Here is a 21,570-nt window from a genome sequence, read left to right on the forward strand (position 1 = left end):
TGAATGTAGTATGACAATGGACATATATCATGATTCATGATTCTTATTAATATGTAAACACTGAACAGTTAAACTCCAATTTGCACTTGATATCAAACTATAAATTTTGAAATTTCAATGTGAATGTTGAATGTTCAATGATGTGCATGTTTAAATATTTAAAGTTTAAAGTTTAAACCATAAATATTTTAGTTTTCTTGTTTAAAGTTGAAAAATATACAAATTCAAATTTCATATATATAATTAATTATAATTTACAAATTACTTTTTTAAGGTGGGAGAGGGTTTTGAGGAGCGCAGGACGAAAAACTAAGGTTACAGGCTATTACAGAGGCTGTTCTCCATGGAAGGACGCAAAGGAGGGAGCTCCACTCCCTCCTACAAGCAGGCTGTGGCCAGCAGGGGCAAAAAACCAATGGAAAATGTTAGAGAGCCTTCAGAAGGAAGGAAAGGAAACAGTGAAGAGGAAAAGGATGGAAGTAAGTCAAGGTAGCATATTGGCACAAAGGAAAATGAGGAAGAAGACAAGGAGCAAGGAACAAAAGACAAAGCACACATGGGACCATGTAAACCCAAGGCGGCGGTTACTCTCAGAGTCATTTTAAATGATCCTGCGCTACAGGCGCACAGGGACCACATGCAGACATATGCAATCATTTGTAAATTCATGGGTTTATGGCCCACTGAAAAAGTCTTACAAACGTGGATTAAATACCACTAGAAACCAAAAGACAACATTGACCTACATCTTGGGTCTAAGGGTTTCTTCACTGTGGTATTTGCAAATATTGAAGATAACGACAGAGTGTTTGAAGGAGGGCCCTACTTTTATGCTGCAGCAGGCCTCTATATGTGACCATGGATTATGAATTTTGTTCCAAAACGCAAAACTTTTACATCGGTCCCGGTTTGGGTAAGACTCTACTCTCTACCACTTGATTACTTGCAAACACAATCCTTATCCGCCATAGGAAATAAGTTAGAACGTTTTGTTAAAGCTTCTGAAGCCACTAGAAGGGGAAAGTATACTTCCTTTGCTAGAATTTGTGTGGAGATGGATCTCCTTGGAGCTCTGTCGGATGAGGTTATCCTGGAGGTATTTGATGAAGAATGGGTACAAACAGTAGATTATGAACACATTCCATTTAGGTGTCGCAAATGCCACGACCATGGGCACCTGTTCAGAGACTGCCCTCTCAGTAAAATAGAAAATAAAAGCAAAATTGACACAAAGAATGATGCCGAAAGCTTCCACAAGGTGGCACATAAAGGAAAAGAAGGAAAAAGAGGGCCAAAGACACATAAATCTGAAGGGCAACAAGCTAGCCAGAATAGGTTTCAAGTCCTCGAAGAGGACGAAGGTATAACAGAAGCAGATCAGGCAAAGGGAGGAAGTCCAGTGGAGGAGGGGAAAGAAGAAGATAGTGAACAAACACAAGATAATAACAAACAGAAAGAAACTATGATGAGTGATGCAGAACTGGAGATGGACCATGAAATGACCCAGAGTGAGATGGAAATGGAGGACCATGAACTACAGGAAATTCTTGAGAAAGAGAACCTAGATTTGGAAGGTTTCTTGAATCAAGGAACCAGAGAAGGGATAGACTCGTTACCTCCAAAGGAGTTCAATAGAGTTCAGCAGCTGTTTATATGGAAAACCCAGAATAAAGGGGTGGAGAGACAAAGAAACAATGATAGGCAGGGCAGCGAAGGAGTGAAAACGATGAAAACCACAGCGGGACCAACACCTAGAAACCCAGGAAAGAAAAGAGGCAGAAAAAAGCAGAATGAGCTATTGATGGAATGTGAAAAGCTAATGATAGATTCAGGTAAGATGAAAGACCTATCCAGTTACTCCTTTACCAATATTTAATTATGAAGTTCACTTCTTGGAATATCAGGGGTCTAGGTAGTAAAAGAAAACAAAGATTACTGAGTAACAGAATGAAACAAGCAGCTCCAAATGTGATCTTCATCCAGGAAACCAAGTGTTCCATTCAAAAAATGAAAGATATCCATAGTAAATGGCTCAATAGGTTTGAGTTTCTGGAAGTCAAAGCAGAGAATACAGCAGGAGGTATACTCACTCTTTGGAACCCACAAAAAATTAGCATAATAGATGTTGAGGCATCTAGGGATTATTTATCTGTGGTCATTCAACCTGTGGGAGACAAGGAAACCTACCTGGTTACGAATGTGTATGGCCCTCAAAGAATGGATGATAAACTTAGATTTCTAGATTCACTAGAGAATCTCAGAGACAGATATGCAAGAATACCCTAGATCTTGGGGGGCAATTTCAACATGATCAAATCACTTTCAGAGAAAAAGGGGGAACCAGAGTTCTAGGCAAAGACTCTTCGGCATTTCAAACCTTTATTAATAAGATGAAGCTAGTGGACATTGTAACGAGTAATGGTATCTTTACTTGGAACAATAAAAGAGGAGGAGAGTCTCAGGTGGCCTCAAAATTAGACAGATTCATAATCTCAGAGGACCTTATGCTCAATGACAAGGAAATGGTAGCAAGAGTTCTCCCCTTTGGAGGCTCAGATCACTGGCTGGTTCAACTAGAGGTTCAGGGCATTGGTACCCCCAGGAACAGACCTTTTCGATTTGAGAACATCTGGCTTTCCCACCCAGATTTCATCAGCAACATAGCCAAATGGTGGTCAGAAGATTTAAACATTCAAGGCACCAGAATGTTCCTTCTTCAGAAAAGACTAAAACACATCAAACTCTGGCTTAAAGATTGGAACAAGAATGTATATGGCAATATTTTTTAGGAGAAAAAATTTGTTGAAGGTAAAATGCAGGAACTCAACCAAGCCCTTATCACGGAGGGCTTTGATAAAGTCAGAAGTGATCAAGTCACCAAATATCATCAAAACTGGGAGAATTTATGTAAACAAGAGGAAATATTTTGGAGACAAAAATCTAGAGTTCAGTGGCTAAAAGAAGGAGAACGTAATACTAGATTTTTCCACAAATCCACCATGGCGAATAGAGCTCATAACAGGATTTCTTTGATCAAGGACGGAGGAGGAAATCTTCTCAATTCTCATGAAGAAATAGAAGCAGTTCTAGTTCAACACTTTCGAAGCATAGCACAGGAAACCTATTATGATAGAGAACACTCCATCAGGGACTTCACTAAACATATACCCAGGCTGGTGTCTAGAGAGGATAATTTCAACCTTTACAGGCCAGTGACTGAAGAGGAGGTTAGTGGGGTACTCAAAGAAATGCAGAATGGTAAGGTGCCAGGCCCGGATGGTTTCAATGTTGATTTCTTCAAAGCTTGCTGGAATATTGTCAAACAGGATATTCTGAATGTAGTAGAAGACTCCAGAATGAACAGAACTATTTTGAAGGCTCTAAATACCTCTTTTATAGCCTTGATCCCTAAACAGGAGTTGGCTCAAACCCCTGAGAGGTTCAGACCAATAGCTTTGTGCAATGTGGTTTACAAGATAATATCAAAAGTTGTAGCCAATAGACTCAAACCCCTCCTTCCTACCCTAGTTTCTGTGGAACAATCTGGATATGTGGAAGGAAGGAAAATTCTTAATAACATCATTCAAGCACATGAAGTGGTGCACTCTCTAACTAGCAAGAGAAAGGCTGGAATGATCATGCAATTGGACATAGCCAAAGCTTATGATAAGCTGAATTGGACCTATATCAAGAAAGTTCTTATTGCTTTCGGGTTTGATCACAATTGGGTGAGATGGATCCTAGCTCTAGTTACTTCTTCCAGCTTTTCAATTTTGGTCAATGGTTCTCCCTCGAAGACCTTTATTCCTTCTAAAGGCCTTAGGCAGGGTAATCCACTCTCTCCCTTTCTCTTCATCCTCATGATGGAAGGACTAGGTCGGTCTATCAAGCATGCAAAAGAAGTTGGCAAAATCAAAGGTCTCCAACTCTCTGACAATGGACAAGCCTTGACTCATCAACAATTTGTTGATGATACCATGCTGCAAGGAATCCCCACAGTCAAAGAAGATCTTGCGTATAAACAAATCCTAAGTGACTTTGCCATGGCTTTAGGTATGGAAGTTAATCTCTCCAAATCTAAGATTTTTTTCTTCAATACTAATATTGCTATTCAGAGGAACATATCTAGAATTCTAGGCTTTCAAAGAGATTCTCTCCCCTCAAAATATCTGGGAGTTCCTCTAACTGCTAAACCATTATACAAGAGCATCTGGGAGCAGGTGATTAATAAATTGCACGATAAAACCAGGAAATGGACTATGAGATCCTTAAACTTGGCTAGTAGGTTGGTGCTCACAAAGGTTGTACTTCAATCAATCCCAATATTTATGCTTTCAGCTCTCCCAGCTCCTAAAGGAGTCCAGCATCAATCGAGAAACATACAAAGAGACTTTTTATGGGGCATGGGGGAAGAAAGGAAGAAATGGGCCTTAGTAGCCTGGGAAAAAGTCCGCAAACCCAAAAACCATGGGGGTCTTGGATTGGAGGATCTTGAGATTCTTAGCAAGGTTTTAGGGGCAAAATTATGGTGGCGCTAGATAAAAGAACCAGAGGCTCAATGGGCTATTATTTGGAAAGAAAAATATGCTAGCTCATGGCAAGATAATGACCACATAAGGATGGATGGTAATATAAAGGGATCACACATTTGGAATAAAGCCTGGGAAAACAGGGGCTTAGTTCAAGATAACAGCTTCTGGGAAATTAGAGAGGGAGACTTAGCTTTATTCTGGGAGGACAGATGGCAACAAGAACCTATTCTGTTAAAAGAGGATTTGGAGGACCTCAAAGCAGAGGCAGATACTAAGGGGCTTTCCAAGGTTAAGGATTTTTGGGATCAAAACAACAGTATAGGGAAATGGAGAAATTGGAGGAAATTTGATTTCAGAGATGACAGCCCCCTGAAAGCTAAGGCTGAGACACTAATGAAAGTGTTAGAACAAAGGAAAATTCTAGTATCAGGGGGGCATGACCAGCTGAGATGGGGCAACAACAATGAGGGTACCTTTAATCTCAAGGAAGCAAAACTCATACTCCTTGAACTAGATTCCCATGCTCTGGATAGGATTTGGCAAAACCTATGGAGGCATCAAGGTTGGATGAAAATTAAACTCTTCATGTGGCTGGTTCTGCATGGGAAAATTCTGACCTGGGATAACATTCGGAAGAGGGGTGTCCTGGGGCCTTCCAGATGCCAGCTCTGTGAAGCTCAAGAGGAAACAATGGAGCACCTTCTCAACAACTGCATTTTCACTTCCAGGTTATGGGATTCTTTTGCCTCCATCTTCCAACAGTCTGACAGGGACAATGGGAGTATTATCAATACCCTTATCAACTGGAGAAGAAACTTTTCGGATAATGAAGTTCTTGGTTCAGCTTGGGCCCTTACACCAAGCTTCATTATTTGGAATGTCTGGAAAGAAAGGAACAATAGAATCTTCAAGAATGTTAAGAAACTTTCCCATTGCCTTTATGATCTGATCCTAAAACAGTTTAAGGAGACAATTGGCACTATAGTTCGAAATTTCCCTACAAATCCACCTTCAGCAACAGATATGAGGATTCTCTGTCAGCTAGAGTTGCAGGGACTTATTCCTCAGGGCTTGGATAGGAAAGTTTCAATTTTGGATCCTGAGCTAGATTTCTGGCATCCTCCCCCTAAGGGTTTTCTGAAATTCAACATTGATGGTGCTTCAAAAGGTAATCCGGGCACAACTGGCTATGGAGGGGTGTTAAGGGATGAAAAAGGAAGTATTATGTTTATCTTCTATTGCCATTTAGGAAGAGCCACCAACAACATGGTGGAATTAATGGCTATGGAGCAATGTCTAGAGTTCCTGGTTCAGGATAGCCGCCAAAATGTGATCATTGAAGTTGATTCAGAGTTAATCATTAACTCGGTCAAGAGAATCAGTTGGGATATGGAGCCGGAAAAGCCTCAAGAAACTACAGGTTGATCCAGGTCTTTCAACGGATTCACAGTCACCTCCAGTGCCTGAGAACAGTCAATTTTATATATGTGCGAAGGATGGCCAATAAAATAGCAGATTTTCTGGCCAATCAAGGAGTGATTTGCACAGATAACAGGGTGGCAACGAACTGGCATGAGCTACCTCCGAATAGATTAAAAGCGAAGTGTCAAAACCAAGCAGATGAAGATAAGACACTGTTTATGAAAAGAGCCATGGAGGCAGGGTATAGATGACTAGCAGTTTTTTGTTTAACGGTTTGCTCACAGTTAAGTCTTTTGAGGGTTTGCTCACAGTCGGGTCTTTTGAGGGTTGTTTAGCGGTTTGCTCACAGTCGGGTCAACCTTCGCATCCCGGGTTAATATGTTCACTGCAGTTTCCAGTTGCAACAGAGCGGGCGATTTGGTTTTTTGGATAACAGGCAGGATGGTGGTTGCTTCAAGTCACATCGGTTCAAGAAGGGTAGACACAGTGAGCGGTCAGGAGCCGGGAACTCTCGGAGGTCGCGAAACCAAGGGTTTTTCCTCTTTGTTCGCATTACCATGGACTAAGCGGTTTTCCAGTGATCGCAGCCCTAGCAAGCGGGAAGCGGTTTTTCCATTTCGGGAGCGATTCCATTCAGTGTGCTCCACGTGGCGGTGGGGTCGGGAGGAATACCGCCCTTATCGCACGCTATTGTTCGTGAATGTAGGCGAGATATGACTCTCAACCGTCGGATCTTGCAAGGCAGATCTACGAATGAGATTGATCGAGAATGTTGGTGGGTCCTTATGGTAAATGTCACGCTGCTTAGCATAGCGATATTAGCCATAACCGTTGGATCGAGCGGGGAGGTTCAATGGTTGAGATTAAAGAAGCAAGTTAGGAAAATGGCGGGAAGCAATTTGTTCTTGGCGGGAAGAGGCTTATCACTCATTCCACTGATTCGCGGGTTAGGGAGTTGTGCGGATTTGAAAACTTTTTAGTTTGGCACTTTTGTTCCTCTTCGGGTCCAAATCCAGGTTCTTATATTTTTCTTTAGAGAGTTGTAAGGTTTGGTTGTAGGGGGCGGGGCTTTTGCCTTGGGCCCGGTTACAGGTTTTGCTGGGTTCTCTCCTTGGTCCACGGCCCATCGAGATTGTTGTATTTTATGTACTTTATTTGTTGATTAATGAAATAGAAGGTCCAACTCTTGCATTAGCAAAGAAAATTATAATTTATAAATTTATGATTTATAAAATTTAATTATTAAAATTCAATATTATTATATTACCCAACGAACTGACACAAAAAATGTTGTCCCCTTCCCCGTCCCCGTCCTCGAACCCACGTTTCCTGGCAACATAGTATATTACGCAACTAGTTTGACACCCTGCGTGTTTATTTTGAATATATATATAGAGTGAGAGAGAGCGAAGCAGGAACACCATTTTCCAAAAAACCTTAGAAGAGTCCTTGGGTGTTCATTATATATCTATGATGCACGAGTTCGCAAACCCGAGGGTGGGGTTCTCGAACCCGTCCCGGGTTCTCATCCCCAAGTACCGGATTCGGGTACGGGTTCTTCTGAGAAGAACCCATAAGAATCGGGTTCTTCTATGAAGAACCGGGTTCTCCATTAAAAAAAATTGGGTTCTTTTGTCTTGACGAGTATGAAGAACCTTGATGATGGGTACTTGGAACCCCAAAATCGGGTTCTTTGGGGTTCATTTTAGTTTTTATTTTTAAATTTTTAATTAATTTAATGGGCTTCCCCTAATATTCCAGGTAGTTAGTTCTTCATCTTGCAAGAGGAATTGGAGTACTTATGCCTTTATCCATTCAATAAAGAGAAATAGATTGGGCTTAAAGAAGGCAGAGAACTTAGTGTACATTCATAGCACACTTCGTCTCATATCTCGAAAAGACCCTAGGTACAAGGAGGGTCCTTTCAAGAGATGGGACCAATACGCAGATGATGCTATGTGTGTGGACGAGGAGATACAACCAGATGGCCTTATTGAGCTACCTCCAGTTGCTATCAATGAGCAGGAGCCTCAAGATGAGAGTGATTCCTACCTGGAGAGCATGCTAACTGAAGATATGAGTGATGTCGATGACATGGATGTTGATGACATGGCTTGAGGAAGCCATTTTTCACTATTAGCTATTTTTATTTTAATATTTTAAAATTTCCTAGTTCTTGTTTGGAGATGCCTTAAGGCAAATTTTCAATGTAGTATGACAATGGACATATATCATGATTCTTATTAATATGTAAACTCCAATTTTCACTTGATATCAAACTAGAAATTTTGAAATTTCATTGTGAATGTTGAATGCTCAATGATGTGCATGTTTAAATATTTAAAGTTTAAATCATAAATATTTTAGTTTTCTTGTTTAAAGTTGAAAAATATACAAATTCACATATATTATAATTTATAAAATATAATATTTATATATTATATATATAAATTATAATATACCCTCGACGAACCCACGCACCATGTTCCAAAAAATGGCGTACCCGTCCCCATGTGAAAATCCCTAGATCTAACAATCTCAAGAATCCTACTGCAACCAGCTGAATCTACTTCACTTAGATTGTAAATTATGTTACAAACTTATTTCAGATTTCTTCTTGAAACAGTGATGTAAATTACTGAAGCAACCTACACCAAATTAAATATGATTCTGGAACATAGAAACTGAGCAAGGAAATTCAAACACAGGGGACACCGTTATTTTTGGACAAAAGTCCCCGGAAAAACCCAATGTGGGAAAATCGATGCAGCAGCTCTGAGGGTTTATTATTATTAAGCAGTAGCAAAATCTGAATACATCACTAAATACCTCACAGGGTTATTCAGTTACAGAGAGAAATACTGACAGAAGCTTTGTGAGTTTTACCTCACACAATCACTGAGAAATCTTGGTTGATCCAGCTACTGGATGAAGTGCCCCTGGCAGGCACTGCGCTGCCTCTACGCTGTCCCAGCGTCAACCCTTCCAAGCACTATGTCACCCAGCTGGGGATTCGATCAGTAGCCCAGAGTCACTGCTCTCAGCCTCCTGGTCTCACACCCCGCCTCCCGGATGCTGAAATTGACCCTCTACTCTAATTTTCGACTTTCTCTTTTTGCCTCTGTGCCACTTCTACGTGGCCCTGCATCAGCCTACGTGTCAAGGCTTCTGGATCACTTACTACCTCTCTGCTAATGTATCTCCAACTGAGAATCTCTCTCTCCAAAAGCTACTATCCCTGCCCCTCAACTGCAAGAGATTTCCTCAATCGATTTTTCCTCCTAAAAACTTCTCACTTCAAAAAATCGATTTTCTCTATCTCTCTATGTGTTTTCCAAATGACCTTCAAGCCCCTTCTTATATCTTCCTGTTGGACAACCAATGGCCTAGATTAAATCATAATCAAAGGCTCTGATCGTTTTGGCTTGATCTGTGGTTTTTTCTAGAAGTTTCAACCCTGATTAGATTAATACCCATTAATATTTTAATTTTCCTAAGTTTAGACTTAAGAACCCCATTAAAAATATTAATTATTTTAATAAAATAACTTCTTAGTGGAATTTCCCAAAACGCTTTCTGGGTTCTTTGGAATACCTGAGCCCAAGCCTCCCTGTAAAATTTGAGGCTTAGAGCACATCCGATGCTACCTTAAATCAACACCCTGAACCCACATTTTCTGGCAACATAGTTATATATATAGTTATATATATAATGAAACGCCCAAGGACTCTCCAAAGGTTTTTTGGAAAATGGTGCTCCTGCTCTACTCCCACACTCTGGCAACTGTGATATGAATATACACCAATGCACCATTCATCCACAGTGTTCAGATTTATACAAAGATCATGTAATATCTTTCCCTGAATCTGAAGATAATCCCATAAATGGATTTCATATTACAAAATTTACATATACGTCTGGATATTCTCATAAAACGTATGTGACGTAACTGCATCTACATTTCCATGACAGAATATGATTTCAACATTCATATAATGATAATTACTATTAGTCATCTCCATGCACACATATGAATCAAAACATGCTAGGAAATAACAGAGCGACACATACGAACACTTGCCATATTCAAATTATGGTCGGGGAAATTGGCTGCATCAAAGCTATTCACCACCTGACCATGGACATCTAGAATGGAAACCACTACTGAGCCAAGTTTTGAGGCAACAAGGACAAAAGGATTGCCTATTGGGTGTTTATTTCTCACTCAATCCAACCCACATGTAAGGACCAAAAACAATTTAAACCACTAATTTCTACAGAACATACCAATTACAATCTAGGCATAATTTATCAATTTAATTCACATATACATACCTGGTTTCCGAGTTTGACGTCGATTCCGTGCTGATGTAGCCCCAATTGCTCCCGATACCAAATGACTAAATCCTCCTAGCCAAGTTGAGCACAGCCTTGGTACCCAGCTCCAAAATACTTCCCAATTGGAGTATTTTGGCCCCCATGCCCAAAAGCTTCAAGAATAATTGCTCAAATCTCAAGTTTTGAATCGAATCTCCAGCTCTGATTCAGAACTCCCATTCTCCTTCCGGTCTTTCTTATGCCCAAACCGTCCCCCCCACCGGTGTCTTTGCATGCCTAGGATAAATACCTTTCTTAGGCGGTCACCACCCTCTTCCACCGCCCTCATCAGATTTTATTTGATAGATATAAGCTTTACGTGTAAAGGGAGGTGAGGATATGTGTATATATCTTGATATGTTTGAGATGTTTAACCTTAATAATTTTAACTTTTATAAAATTTAATTATAATAAACAAATCAATAGTTATACATCAAATGTTTGTTATTTTATTTTAGAAACTTTAACTTATAAATATATATTTATATACATATATATATTAACAATAATTAACTTATAATTTTAACTCTATAGTGATCAATATTTATATTAGAAAGATTGGAATTGTAAATTTTATTTAACAACCTTATAAGTACGAAGTATTTAATAGGTATATTTTGAGTGTCGGATTTTAGTTAATATCTCTCTTCTCACTAATTTAGGTATTTAACCCCTTTTCATTCATTTAAACAGTTTTCCTAATTATTTAATAAGTATACTAGTGCAAGGCGAATATGAAAATTGTCCCATGTAAGTTCTGAAAACAAAAGGAGTTCTGCGGACGAAACTGGACTGCTGCTAGGTCACGCTGCTGCTGAGCGCCGACCAGTTCTTGCGGCCTTCGGCCCTCCGCCATGGCCCCTCCGGATGCAACCCCGGAGGCGGCTGCTGCCCAACAGGCCTTCTCCGCCCTAGTCAAATCCTTACCGCCTCAGCGCCCTCGCCCAACAATCTCAAAGTTTGTTAAGAAGCTAGATGTTCTGCAAGAGGTGATTCTTCCTCCTGCTCTCCCTCGTATGGCAGCACTTTCTCTAGCAGAACGAGGTCTCATCGGACAATTCACTGGTCTCTGGCCCTCTCCGAAGACAGTGCAAAGGTGGGTCGAGCGAAACTGGTCTGATAAAATACAAGGCAAAATTTCCATCCGCTTCTGTGGGAAAGGGTATTTCACCTTCCACTTTGAATCAAGAGAAGACAAGGATCTAATCTTTAGAAACGGACCATATTTCATGGACTCCAGAGGCTTATACCTCAACAAATGGACTCCGGATTTTGACCCTGAATTGGATGTCCCTAGTGCAGTCCCGGTCTGGGTTCGGCTCCCTCACCTCCCTCTCCATTGTTGGGGAGATGAATCGGTTCGAGCCATTGGGAATGTTGTTGGAAGATTTATTGATCGCAGTGAGCCAAAAGACAACATGCAAGCCTGCGCCCGCATATGTGTTGAAGTTGATCTCGGCAAAGGCCTCCCTGAGGCCATCAAGCTCAAAGTGGATGATTGGACGCACATCCAACAGTTGGACTACGAGCAGATCCCGTTTAAATGCAAGGTATGTCACGAATATGGCCATTTTGCCAATCGCTGCTCTAAATTAGTTGATGTTGAAAATGCTTCACAAGATGAGCAATGGGAAACGGTCAAGAAAAAGAAGACTGCTACCAACCCTAAGGCAAACCCTGAAGCTGTCCCTCCCAAGGCTAATCACACAGCCTTCCCCTCCACCTCCTCACTGAATCCTCCTCTCTTTAACACTTCCACCTCCTCCCCCGCCCATCCGCTCCCTCCCCCTACTTCATCCAACCCCTTTTCCGCCATTTCCCCCCCTGAAGATAACCCCCCTTTCTCCATGTCCCAAGCTGATGCTAATGAACCCACCCCCCCTCTGCTAATCTCCTCCTCCTTTTCCCACGATCCTCCCTCCTCTAGATCTACCAGGAGTTCTTCTAAAGAGCACGGTGTAACTCTGGACACACAAAAAAAACAAGGCCCAAAAGGATATTGCCATGGGTACGCAGAACCCCATAGAAACCTACATTTTGGGGCAAAACAGTAAAGAAGCAGTGCATAAGGAACAAGGAGGGCGAGCAACTCTCCATACCCCTCACACTCAATGATGAAAGCTCTATCCTGGAATAGCAGGGGACTAGGGCACCCCTCCAAAATTGCTGCCCTAAAAGATCTGATAATACATGAGAAACCAGAAATCCTATTGCTACAAGAAACAAAACAAGGACACCAGGAAATGAAAGGAATCATTGGTCAGCTCAAGCAGTATAATGGATGCATAAGCGAATCAAGGGGCGCCTCCGGGGGAATTGCAACCCTTTGGAACCACAGCATTTGGAAACACATAACAGATACAGTCAGCCAGTACTGGATTAAAGTCACTCTAGAGAGCTTAATAGATAGCAAAAGGATTGTTATCTACAACATCTATGCGCCAATACACTATAGAGACAAAGAGCAGTGTTGGACTTCCCTCAAAGCAGACATAGATGAAGAAGGAAACAACAATATTATTCTTGGTGGAGATCTCAATCTCATACTCCACTCCAATGAGAAAAGAGGAGGTTGTTTTTCTCATGACCCTTGCAGAACACGGTTGGAGACCATCATGCAGGATCACGATCTAGTTGATGTTGTACCAAAAAATCGCAGATTTACTTGGAATAATCGCAGACTGGGCAAAGGGAATATCATGGAGAGGCTAGACAGGATTTTGGTGAATGTCACGCTCCTCTCATCTTACTCCACCGCTTATGCTATTGTACTCCCCTATTCAGCGTCTGATCATTACCCCACAACTCTTGTTCTCGAAGCCCACTGTCCCTTAGGGCCCATACCTTTTAAATATAGTCCACTGTGGAGTAGCATTCCTACTGTTGATGAGATTGTCAAAAACACATGGAGTCAGCACATAGAAGGGTCACCGGGATACATATGGGAAAACAAGTTAAAAAGGACCAAAAGCGCCTTGAAGGAATGGGCAAAAAACTACTACACGGAACCTGAGAAGGACAAAACTGAAATAAAAAGCAAATTGGAGAAAGTTCACAGCATAACAGAGGAACGAGGGCTTTCCCAGGAATACAAAGCACTCGAAGGCGATCTCTACTTCCAGCTATATCGTGCCAATAGAGCGGAGGAGCAAAAATGGAGAATAAAATCAAGGCAGCTATGGCTGCAAGGAGGTGACAAAAATTCTGCTTTCTTTCATAAGCAGGCCACTGTCAGGAAAATTAGGAACAATGTTACCTCCATCATCGATGCTGAAGGCAATCTCCAAACCACTCAAGGTGCTATTAAAAAGGCAGCCTCAGATCATTACAGTGCCCTCTTAACTGAAACAAAAGAGGTTGAAGATTACTCAGATCTACTGCAACACCTCCCCACTGAGATCAGTGAGGAAATCAATGAAAACCTGATCAAGGAAATTGAAGAAGAAGAAATAAGAAGAGCTATCTGGATGCTTCAACCAGACAAAGCTCCTGGCCCAGATGGTTTCCCCATCTGCTTCTACCGAGCTTATTGGGGAATAATAAAAAAAGACCTTGTTAAGATGATAAAATGGACTCAACGCAAGGGCAAAATTGGAGGTTTCACTAACGCCACCCATCTTGCCCTCCTCCCTAAAGAGAATCGACCTTCATCCTTCTCCCGATTTCGGCCCATTTCACTCTGCAATTCATCATACAAAATTCTGACCAAAATCCTCGCTTCTCGTCTTAAACCTCTTCTCCCCTCGCTCATCTCTGAAAATCAAGGAGGCTTCTTGGCCAATAGACAAATTTCTGACTCCATTCTCCTTGTCCAAGAAGCTATACACTCCAGCCAATCTAGAAAAGAAAAAGGTTTCATCCTAAAACTGGACTTAGCCAATGCCTTCGACAGAGTTAGACACTCATTCCTCTTTGTTGTTCTAAAGAAAATGGGATTTGTTGCGCCCTTCCTTGACCTCGTCAAAGCTTGCATTTCAGGTCCTTGGATCTCTCCTCTCATTAATGGCAGACCAGGGCCTTCCTTTCAATCCTCTCGAGGGCTAAGACAAGGCTGTCCCCTTTCTCCTTACCTGTTCATCTTGATGGCTGAGTCTTTCAGTAAGGCCTTGGACTATAATCGGCGAGTCGGTCTTATCATAGGTATTAAATTTGGGAATGGAGTCAAAAACATAAATCATTCCAATTTGCTGACGACACACTATTAATGGGAGGAGCCTCCAATATCATAGCTCGTCGTTTCAAAACCCTCTTAGACAAATACATGAGCTACTCAGGAGGTATGGTCAACCATCTCAAGAGCTACATCTATGGTTGGAACACTTCTGCTCAAGTTCTTCATAACATCGCCAGCACATTTGGGGTCCCTTGCAAGTTAGACTGGGGGCATTTCACTTATCTGGGCATGCCAGTGAGTGCTGGTCCTCTGAAAGCTGAAGTATGGGATACTATCATAGATAAAATGAAAAGGAAAGTGCAGCAATGGGGCTCCTCTTGGCTTAATCCAGCAGGCCGCCTAGTTCTTCTAAAAACAGGTCTTTCTTCTTTGCCCTTATATCAATTCACGCTTCTGCAAGCTCCTGCCAATTTTCATCACAAAATGGAAGCCATCCTCCGTCATTTTCTTTGGCAAGGGGGGAAAATGAAAAAAAGAAGTACAACCTTATAAATTGGAAACAGGTCATTCAAGCCCAGGAACGTGGAGGTTTAGGAATCAGATCACCTAAGCTCTTAAATCTGGCGTTTGGTGGCAAGATTGTATGGAGACTCATTAGTGGCCAATCTACTTGGTGGAAAAATGTGTTGGAAGCCAAATATCTTAAATCTCCAAGGCAGCACCTCTTGGATTATGATATCCCTAACAGAGCTTGCTCTAAAATCTAGAGGTTGTGCAACCTTTCTTGCCCAAAACATTTCCAAAGTCCCCAAGGGTGGCAACAATATCAGAATCGGAGCAGACAGAATAATGGGTCAGCAGCCCATCAGCAGCAAACCTGGAACTTGTCAGATTCTATCCTTCTTTGACAGCATAGGGCTTCATTATTTGGACCAGATATCTCAGTGGGACACTCAATCACAGATTTGGACAGGATGGATCTTCCCAGACATACCCATTGATCTTGAAGCAAGTTTTGCTAATCTCCAAACCCATCTCCATAGCATTGCCCCAATAAAAAAAAACAGTAACGATGGCTTCCATTGGGATCCTTCAGGCTCCAATTACACAGTCAAAGCTGCCTACCAGCATATCTGTAACAATGAATATCCCATGCCCATTTGGGTGCATTGGAAAATTGCCTGGAAATCAGAGACCATTCCAAAAATAAAATTCTTCATTTGGGTCCTCCTAAAAGGGAAAGTTCTCACATCAGATAATTTGCAAAAACGAGGCATAATTGGTCCATCCCGCTGCCCAAACTGCCAAGCAGCTGAAGAAACCATCCAACACCTTTTCATCGTTTGCCCCTTTGCTATTGCCTATTGGAAGTTTTGCATCTTTGGAAGAGGAACTATTTGTGGCAACGAAAGAAGAACAATATTGCTAGAAGAGTTTGGGATGCTCTTCCCTACTCTCTTCTGTGGAACATATGGTTGGCAAGAAACCGTATGGTCTTCAAAGACAAAGAAACCAACATCAAGAAATTATGTAGCAAGGCAAGGAGCCTTACATTGGAAGCTATCTCAGTCAAAAGTCAAAAGAAAATTGACATCGCCGATCTCTGTGTTGAAGAAAGGAATTTCATAGGGTACTTGTTGGATAAAAGTAACAGTGGCCAAAGCGGGAGTGACATTAGCAGCCAATGCAACAACTCTAATCACAGTTGGAAAATAAGAATGAAAGATGAGGAGTTTTCCATCTAGCTCAGAAACTGTAACACTCACTATCTTTTCTTCGATGGGGCCTCCAAATCTAATCCAGGAATGGCAGGGGCTGGTGGAATCATTTGCAATGCCAATGGAGATATCAAAATGGCTTATGAATGGGGATTAGGCCCCCTCTCCAATAACAGGGCTGAAGCTCTCGCACTATACCAAGGGCTCATTCAGCTTCAAAAACTCAGCATAAGCACTGCAATGATCCTTGGAGACTTGGCCATCATCATTAGTCTGATGGTATATAATCGGAGCACCTCCAATGTGCTCCTGCAACAAACTATTAATCGATGTCAAGCACTGACCCAGAAAATGAAAGAAGTCTGTTTCTTCCATGTACTTCGCTCCCTCAACAAGGAGGCCGATACTCGTGCAAATAGAGCCTGCTCCAAATCCATAGGCAATCTCCGATGTAACTCCATCGAATCTCAAAATTACCTGCCATGATCAGAAGCAAATCAATCTTCAGACTGGCCACAGAATTTTTTAATAACATTGGGTACCTCTTCACTGTCGCTCGCAACGTCTTCAAGCTGAATCTGATCCTTGTTGCAGCAGAAATCTTCATTGAATCTCATAATGATGATGACTCTGCCACCATATCTCTGAAATCAATCTGCAAATCCCACTTCTGTCCCATCCCCCAAGGTGTTCTGATTCTCTCATCCCTTACCCGTGATTTATCTCTCAATTTACCCGTGACTCCCTCTCCGTTCTTCCTTATCCCCTTGTCGGAGCTTGCCTACATATTTGCGCTCTCCTTCGTTCAGAATCACAACTCTCCCTTCCCTTGGCTGCGTTCGCTCCATCCCTCGTTTGTTCCCGACCAATCCTATGTTGCTTTGAGCCTTCGATCTCCTTCCCTCAGGTTCATTTCTGTTAAACCTTCACCAAGCTTTTTCTTCCCAGGCTCTTTGGAACAGCACTCTGCCTTTGTTGCGCACGGATAAATCAGTTTGGCCATACTCAATGGCGAGAAACGAGGACTGCTTACACTGTGTCGATCTGCAGGCAGAACTGGAGCAAATTCGAGCTTACCAGAAGATCTTGGACACCAAAATCGACACCCATGCTCAGATCACTAAGGAGAAGCATGAGGCCGACCTCAATCTCTTTCTTCACAGAGTTTCATCCCTTCAAGAGCAGTTCAATGACCTTTCAAATAGATGCAGTCATGTCCAAGAGTCCATTGACATCCTGAAGTACATCATGGAAAAAAGTAACGCTCCTAGCACCAGCTCATCAAATTTAAGGAATGCAGGTGTTGAAGGCAATCCTGAAGAATCTACGGCCCACCAAATCAGTCATATAAACATTGATTAAGCATGACTTGCAAATTTTGTCTCCTACTGCTTCAGTTTGTTAGAATCTATACTAGTTCAGGTTTTCCAAAAGTCAAGAATGACAGAAGCAAAGGGGAATTTTGTCCCTCCTGTAATATTTCCTTACTTTGCTTCTCGGGCATAACGCCTTGTAACAACGGAGCTTAGCCTCCCCAACCTTTTTTTAATACAAACTGCAACCAATTATGTAAAAAAAAATATACTAGTGCAAGGCATGCGATGTATGCATATGTAGCTATCATATGCATGCTAATACTCTTTTGCTTATAAATCGAAATGGGTCATTACACCACACTGATTCTGACTCAACCAAATCCCTTACTAGTTACCACCAGTACCTGGGCATCTCAACCAGCCTGCAATAAGCCATGCATTTCTTCCTTTCAACCCATCACAAGACGAGTATGGCATATCCCTTCTCTGCTGCACAGTCCCTCAGGAATCCATCTCAGCAAGTGATCCAGTGCAAACAGGAGGACTCCCTTTGCTGGTTAGCTTATAGCAAAAAACCTGGTCTGATAGTCTCTGGCTTTCAAAGTCATGATCCAACACAAGCACTATGACAGTTCCAGCAATATTCTCTGTCTACCATCTCATTTCAGCCATCCCTTTCGATTGAGCATTTCATTAGCATAGCTCAAATGAATCCCAGATTATCCACACAACTACGAACCAAGAGTGCCGAGAGGTGTAAAATGCCAATAAAAGAGCTAAGAAGACCAATATTCACGCATTCATCTTGCAATGGCAACCAAGATAGGGCAGCAACAGAAGAATTCCAAAGGCTATTATAAATAGGGAGGAGGAACTCACCCCATTACAAATGCCATTGTCATTTCCTCAAAGATAATCCCACTCACTTCCCTCTTGTTACTGTCATAGCCACCTCTACACCTTGCACTCATTCCCATGGTCATTATTATCATTATTATTTCATCAAGGTGCATCCTTGCTAAAGATATCAGCTTTAGCAAAGCACAAAAAAGGACCACGTTCAATAGTAGGGCTTTGACCTTGGGCTTCCACTTGGATCTTTTACACTACAGGTAATATTATTCAGGGTGCCCTTTCACTTCACACGGTGAAACACCCACAAAAGATGGTCATATACTATAGATCCAAAACTGGGGTATTACGCCTTGCATGTGTTCTTTTTCAATGCCTGCTCATAGTATAGCACATTGTCTTCTTGCTGTTGGCCTATGAGCTTGATTTTAGCTTGAAGAACTCCAAAATTCCAATTTTAACATTGTGTTTGGGATAATGCTCTATTAACGTAGAAACCCAGCATGGTTGCATATACGGAAACTTAATTGTCAAGATATAAAAAAATATAACTGATTTTGCAAAGTAATCACTTTTGGAGTTGAAACGTTGTAATATGCTTTACTGATAGACAAAAATGACTTCATTGCAGATTTACAACCATTTTTCTTAATTGACTCGTTGTCCAAACACTTGTCAAATATTACAGGTTTAGTATGTTATGGTTGCGTTGGCAAACATTCCGAAAAGTGGGGATATTTAGAAATTTCCGTGATTGAGATTCCAGAACCAAAAGTGAGCATTTGAAACTTAGAGCATTTCCCAACTGTTATTGTACTGTGCTATACTTCGTTAACGAGGCAGATTTAATTTTGTGTTCGTCAATCGGTACCTAGCAAACGCCTGGTCCAACGCCACAAGGAATTGTACCTGTCATTATGTTAATGGATTTAGAAGTTCTTCACCATAGTAGCTTGAATATTTACCCTTTTATGAACCATTTTCCTGTTCTATGACCGACTTGAGCCTGGGTTGAAACTTGAGTTTGGGCTTTGATTGAGACCTATGAAAAAAAGTATAGTTCATCTAGAACTGCTTCTCACCGACTGATAAAACGCCATACTTTAGTCACTAATTAGATATTTTATTTGCAACTCAGCATCGAATTCTGACAATGATTCTGTTGTGACAGTGATTCTCTCGAGAGTACAGCTGTCTAATCTCACACAGGTTTCTTCGTCAACATTTTCATTTTTGCTACTCTAATCTGCGTTGTTAGAAAATGACCTCTCTACCATCTCCAAGGTTGCCACAAGTGATGGCACAAGATTAATGTCATCAGTTTAACAAATGTCCAAACTCCTTATATGCCTCTGGGATTTCTATTTTATGATAATGAAGTATAAAGGTCTTTTACTTTATGCCTCAGGGCTTTGAATCATTATATAAAATATAGCATGGCTTCGTTCTAGTGAATTGTGATCATATTATATTAGCCTTCAATCAAATCCCTGGGAAAATGCTTTTCTGTAAACGATTTGGAATCACAAGACTTAGAGTAGGTAATGGTATTTCAGCGAATTGGAATCATAGTAAATACAACTGCGCGATGATTTGCATGTTTGTCTGAGATAACAGTATACACAAGGGTTTCAGACAACATATATACATCTAGTTTGCTTCAAAAAAATTGCGGTAAGCAGAAAATGAAATGTGCAAATCCATTATATGTGAATGTAGGGATGAAGAGAACAACCTTCTTTTCTGATAGAGGTTCCTCCATACCCAGTCCTTCAGGCAAGTCCGTGTTGGGATTGAGCTCATTCCTGGCTTTGTGACTGGTTGAATTTGTACAAATATGAAATATCCCCTTGGATTTGTAGGCTTTATGGAAAGGCTTAAAACCCCATGGAAGATTCTTTAAAGGTTGAGCTGAGAACGATGATGTTATCGAAGCGCCGATATAGACTGTTGGGTATGTTGGCAAAACGAAGCCCATGTCTTAGCTGTGCTGATGTTTCTGTTGATGGTGTTGCTCTCTGGTCAGAGCAGGTGTGTGTAGAGTGCGGGAAATTTATATCTTAATGGGTTGAAAATGGTTTGCATGAGGATGTTTACCAACCACAAATTCATGTTATGATTTTATCCAAACGTCCATCAATTAATTGATACGTGCCTCTTCGGAAAGTTTTAAACATATGAAAATATGTTTGTTACAAAAATATTAGTGTGTTTGTGTCAGCTTTATTGAATAACAATCAAGTAAGAAGTTTGAGTTTCTATCCTATCTAAAAAATTGAATGATTTTCTAAATATAAAATTGGTTTCTAAAATAACTCTGTCCATCATAATTTCTCACTTCTATGATATTTTATGTAGATTTTGGATTTCAGTTTTGTAAATTAGGATTAAATAAATAATGTTAATGTATTTTTTTTTTTTTTTTTGGTTGGTTAAGAATTATTGTTAGATATTTTAGGAAGTAGGTTTAAAATAATATTTTTTTTTCCCAGCAATAAGGGTGTGAATAACTTTCTATATAATTTACAATATTGTTAAGTTTTAAGGGATATTTTTGTAATAATTGCTCTTGTGCTAAGTTCATAGAGGTCTTGGGATTGAAATTCATCTACTTCTTTAGGGTACTGGTACCCATTGGATTGGTAGTTGATCAGTGTTCTATTTAGAAATTTCAAGGAAGAAGGAGGGAAGCTCTAGGAAGACTAAACTAGTACCAGCACCTTCATTATTCAATTAAGTTTGTGAGAGTGGGGTGAGATTATTTCATCAAAACATAATAGTCATAATAATAATTTACAAGATTGATCTAAAGAACAACCTTCATCAAGACAAATGAAGGTGTGCATTTCAATATTTTCAAATTGGCATAATGATTTATGGCGTTGTATTCTTCAGGATAGACTTTTTCAACAGTGCATCAATGTAGCTTCCAACTTTACTTCCATCCAAAAAATGAGTATGTTGTCTTGCATTTATGCCAAAATACTTTACCACCAAGATGAAGTAATGAAAAGTTGATAAATCGCTACTCCTTTTGTGCATGTTTTTGAAATACCTAAGGATTAATTCATTGATTATACTTCTCAACAAATAGTTTGATCTTTAAAATTAAAGGATTGCCCACTCAATCAACAAGAATTGAGGTGAGCATTGAGCAAGACAGCAAGCCTCCAGAGCTGCAACGGGGTGGTTCGTCGAAGGTCAACCAGGAAAATGCACTCAACTGCAAAGAGATGCAC

General features: G+C 40.8%; 1 protein-coding gene across 2 annotated transcripts in view; it reads right to left on the minus strand.

Moving 5' to 3' along the window:
• Nucleotides 1-20,402, minus strand: part of LOC149181252 (ABC transporter D family member 2, chloroplastic-like) — a 389,006-nt gene extending 368,604 nt beyond the window's left edge. The window contains exon 1 of one of the 2 annotated variants that reach the window (XM_089416532.1): nucleotides 20,067-20,402. In XM_089416532.1, the coding sequence (XP_089272658.1) occupies nucleotides 20,067-20,309 (243 nt within the window). In that variant the 5' untranslated portion in view covers nucleotides 20,310-20,402. The remainder of the gene's footprint in view (nucleotides 1-20,066) is intronic. The other variant, XM_089416533.1, reaches the window with a different exon arrangement.
• Between the last annotated feature and the right edge of the window lie 1,168 nt (nucleotides 20,403-21,570).

Source organism: Pinus tabuliformis, chromosome 3_2 (assembly GCF_031772625.1).
Source record: "Pinus tabuliformis cultivar Carrire ecotype Pingquan chromosome 3_2, CPIR1, whole genome shotgun sequence".
Lineage (NCBI taxonomy): Eukaryota > Viridiplantae > Streptophyta > Pinopsida > Pinales > Pinaceae > Pinus > Pinus tabuliformis.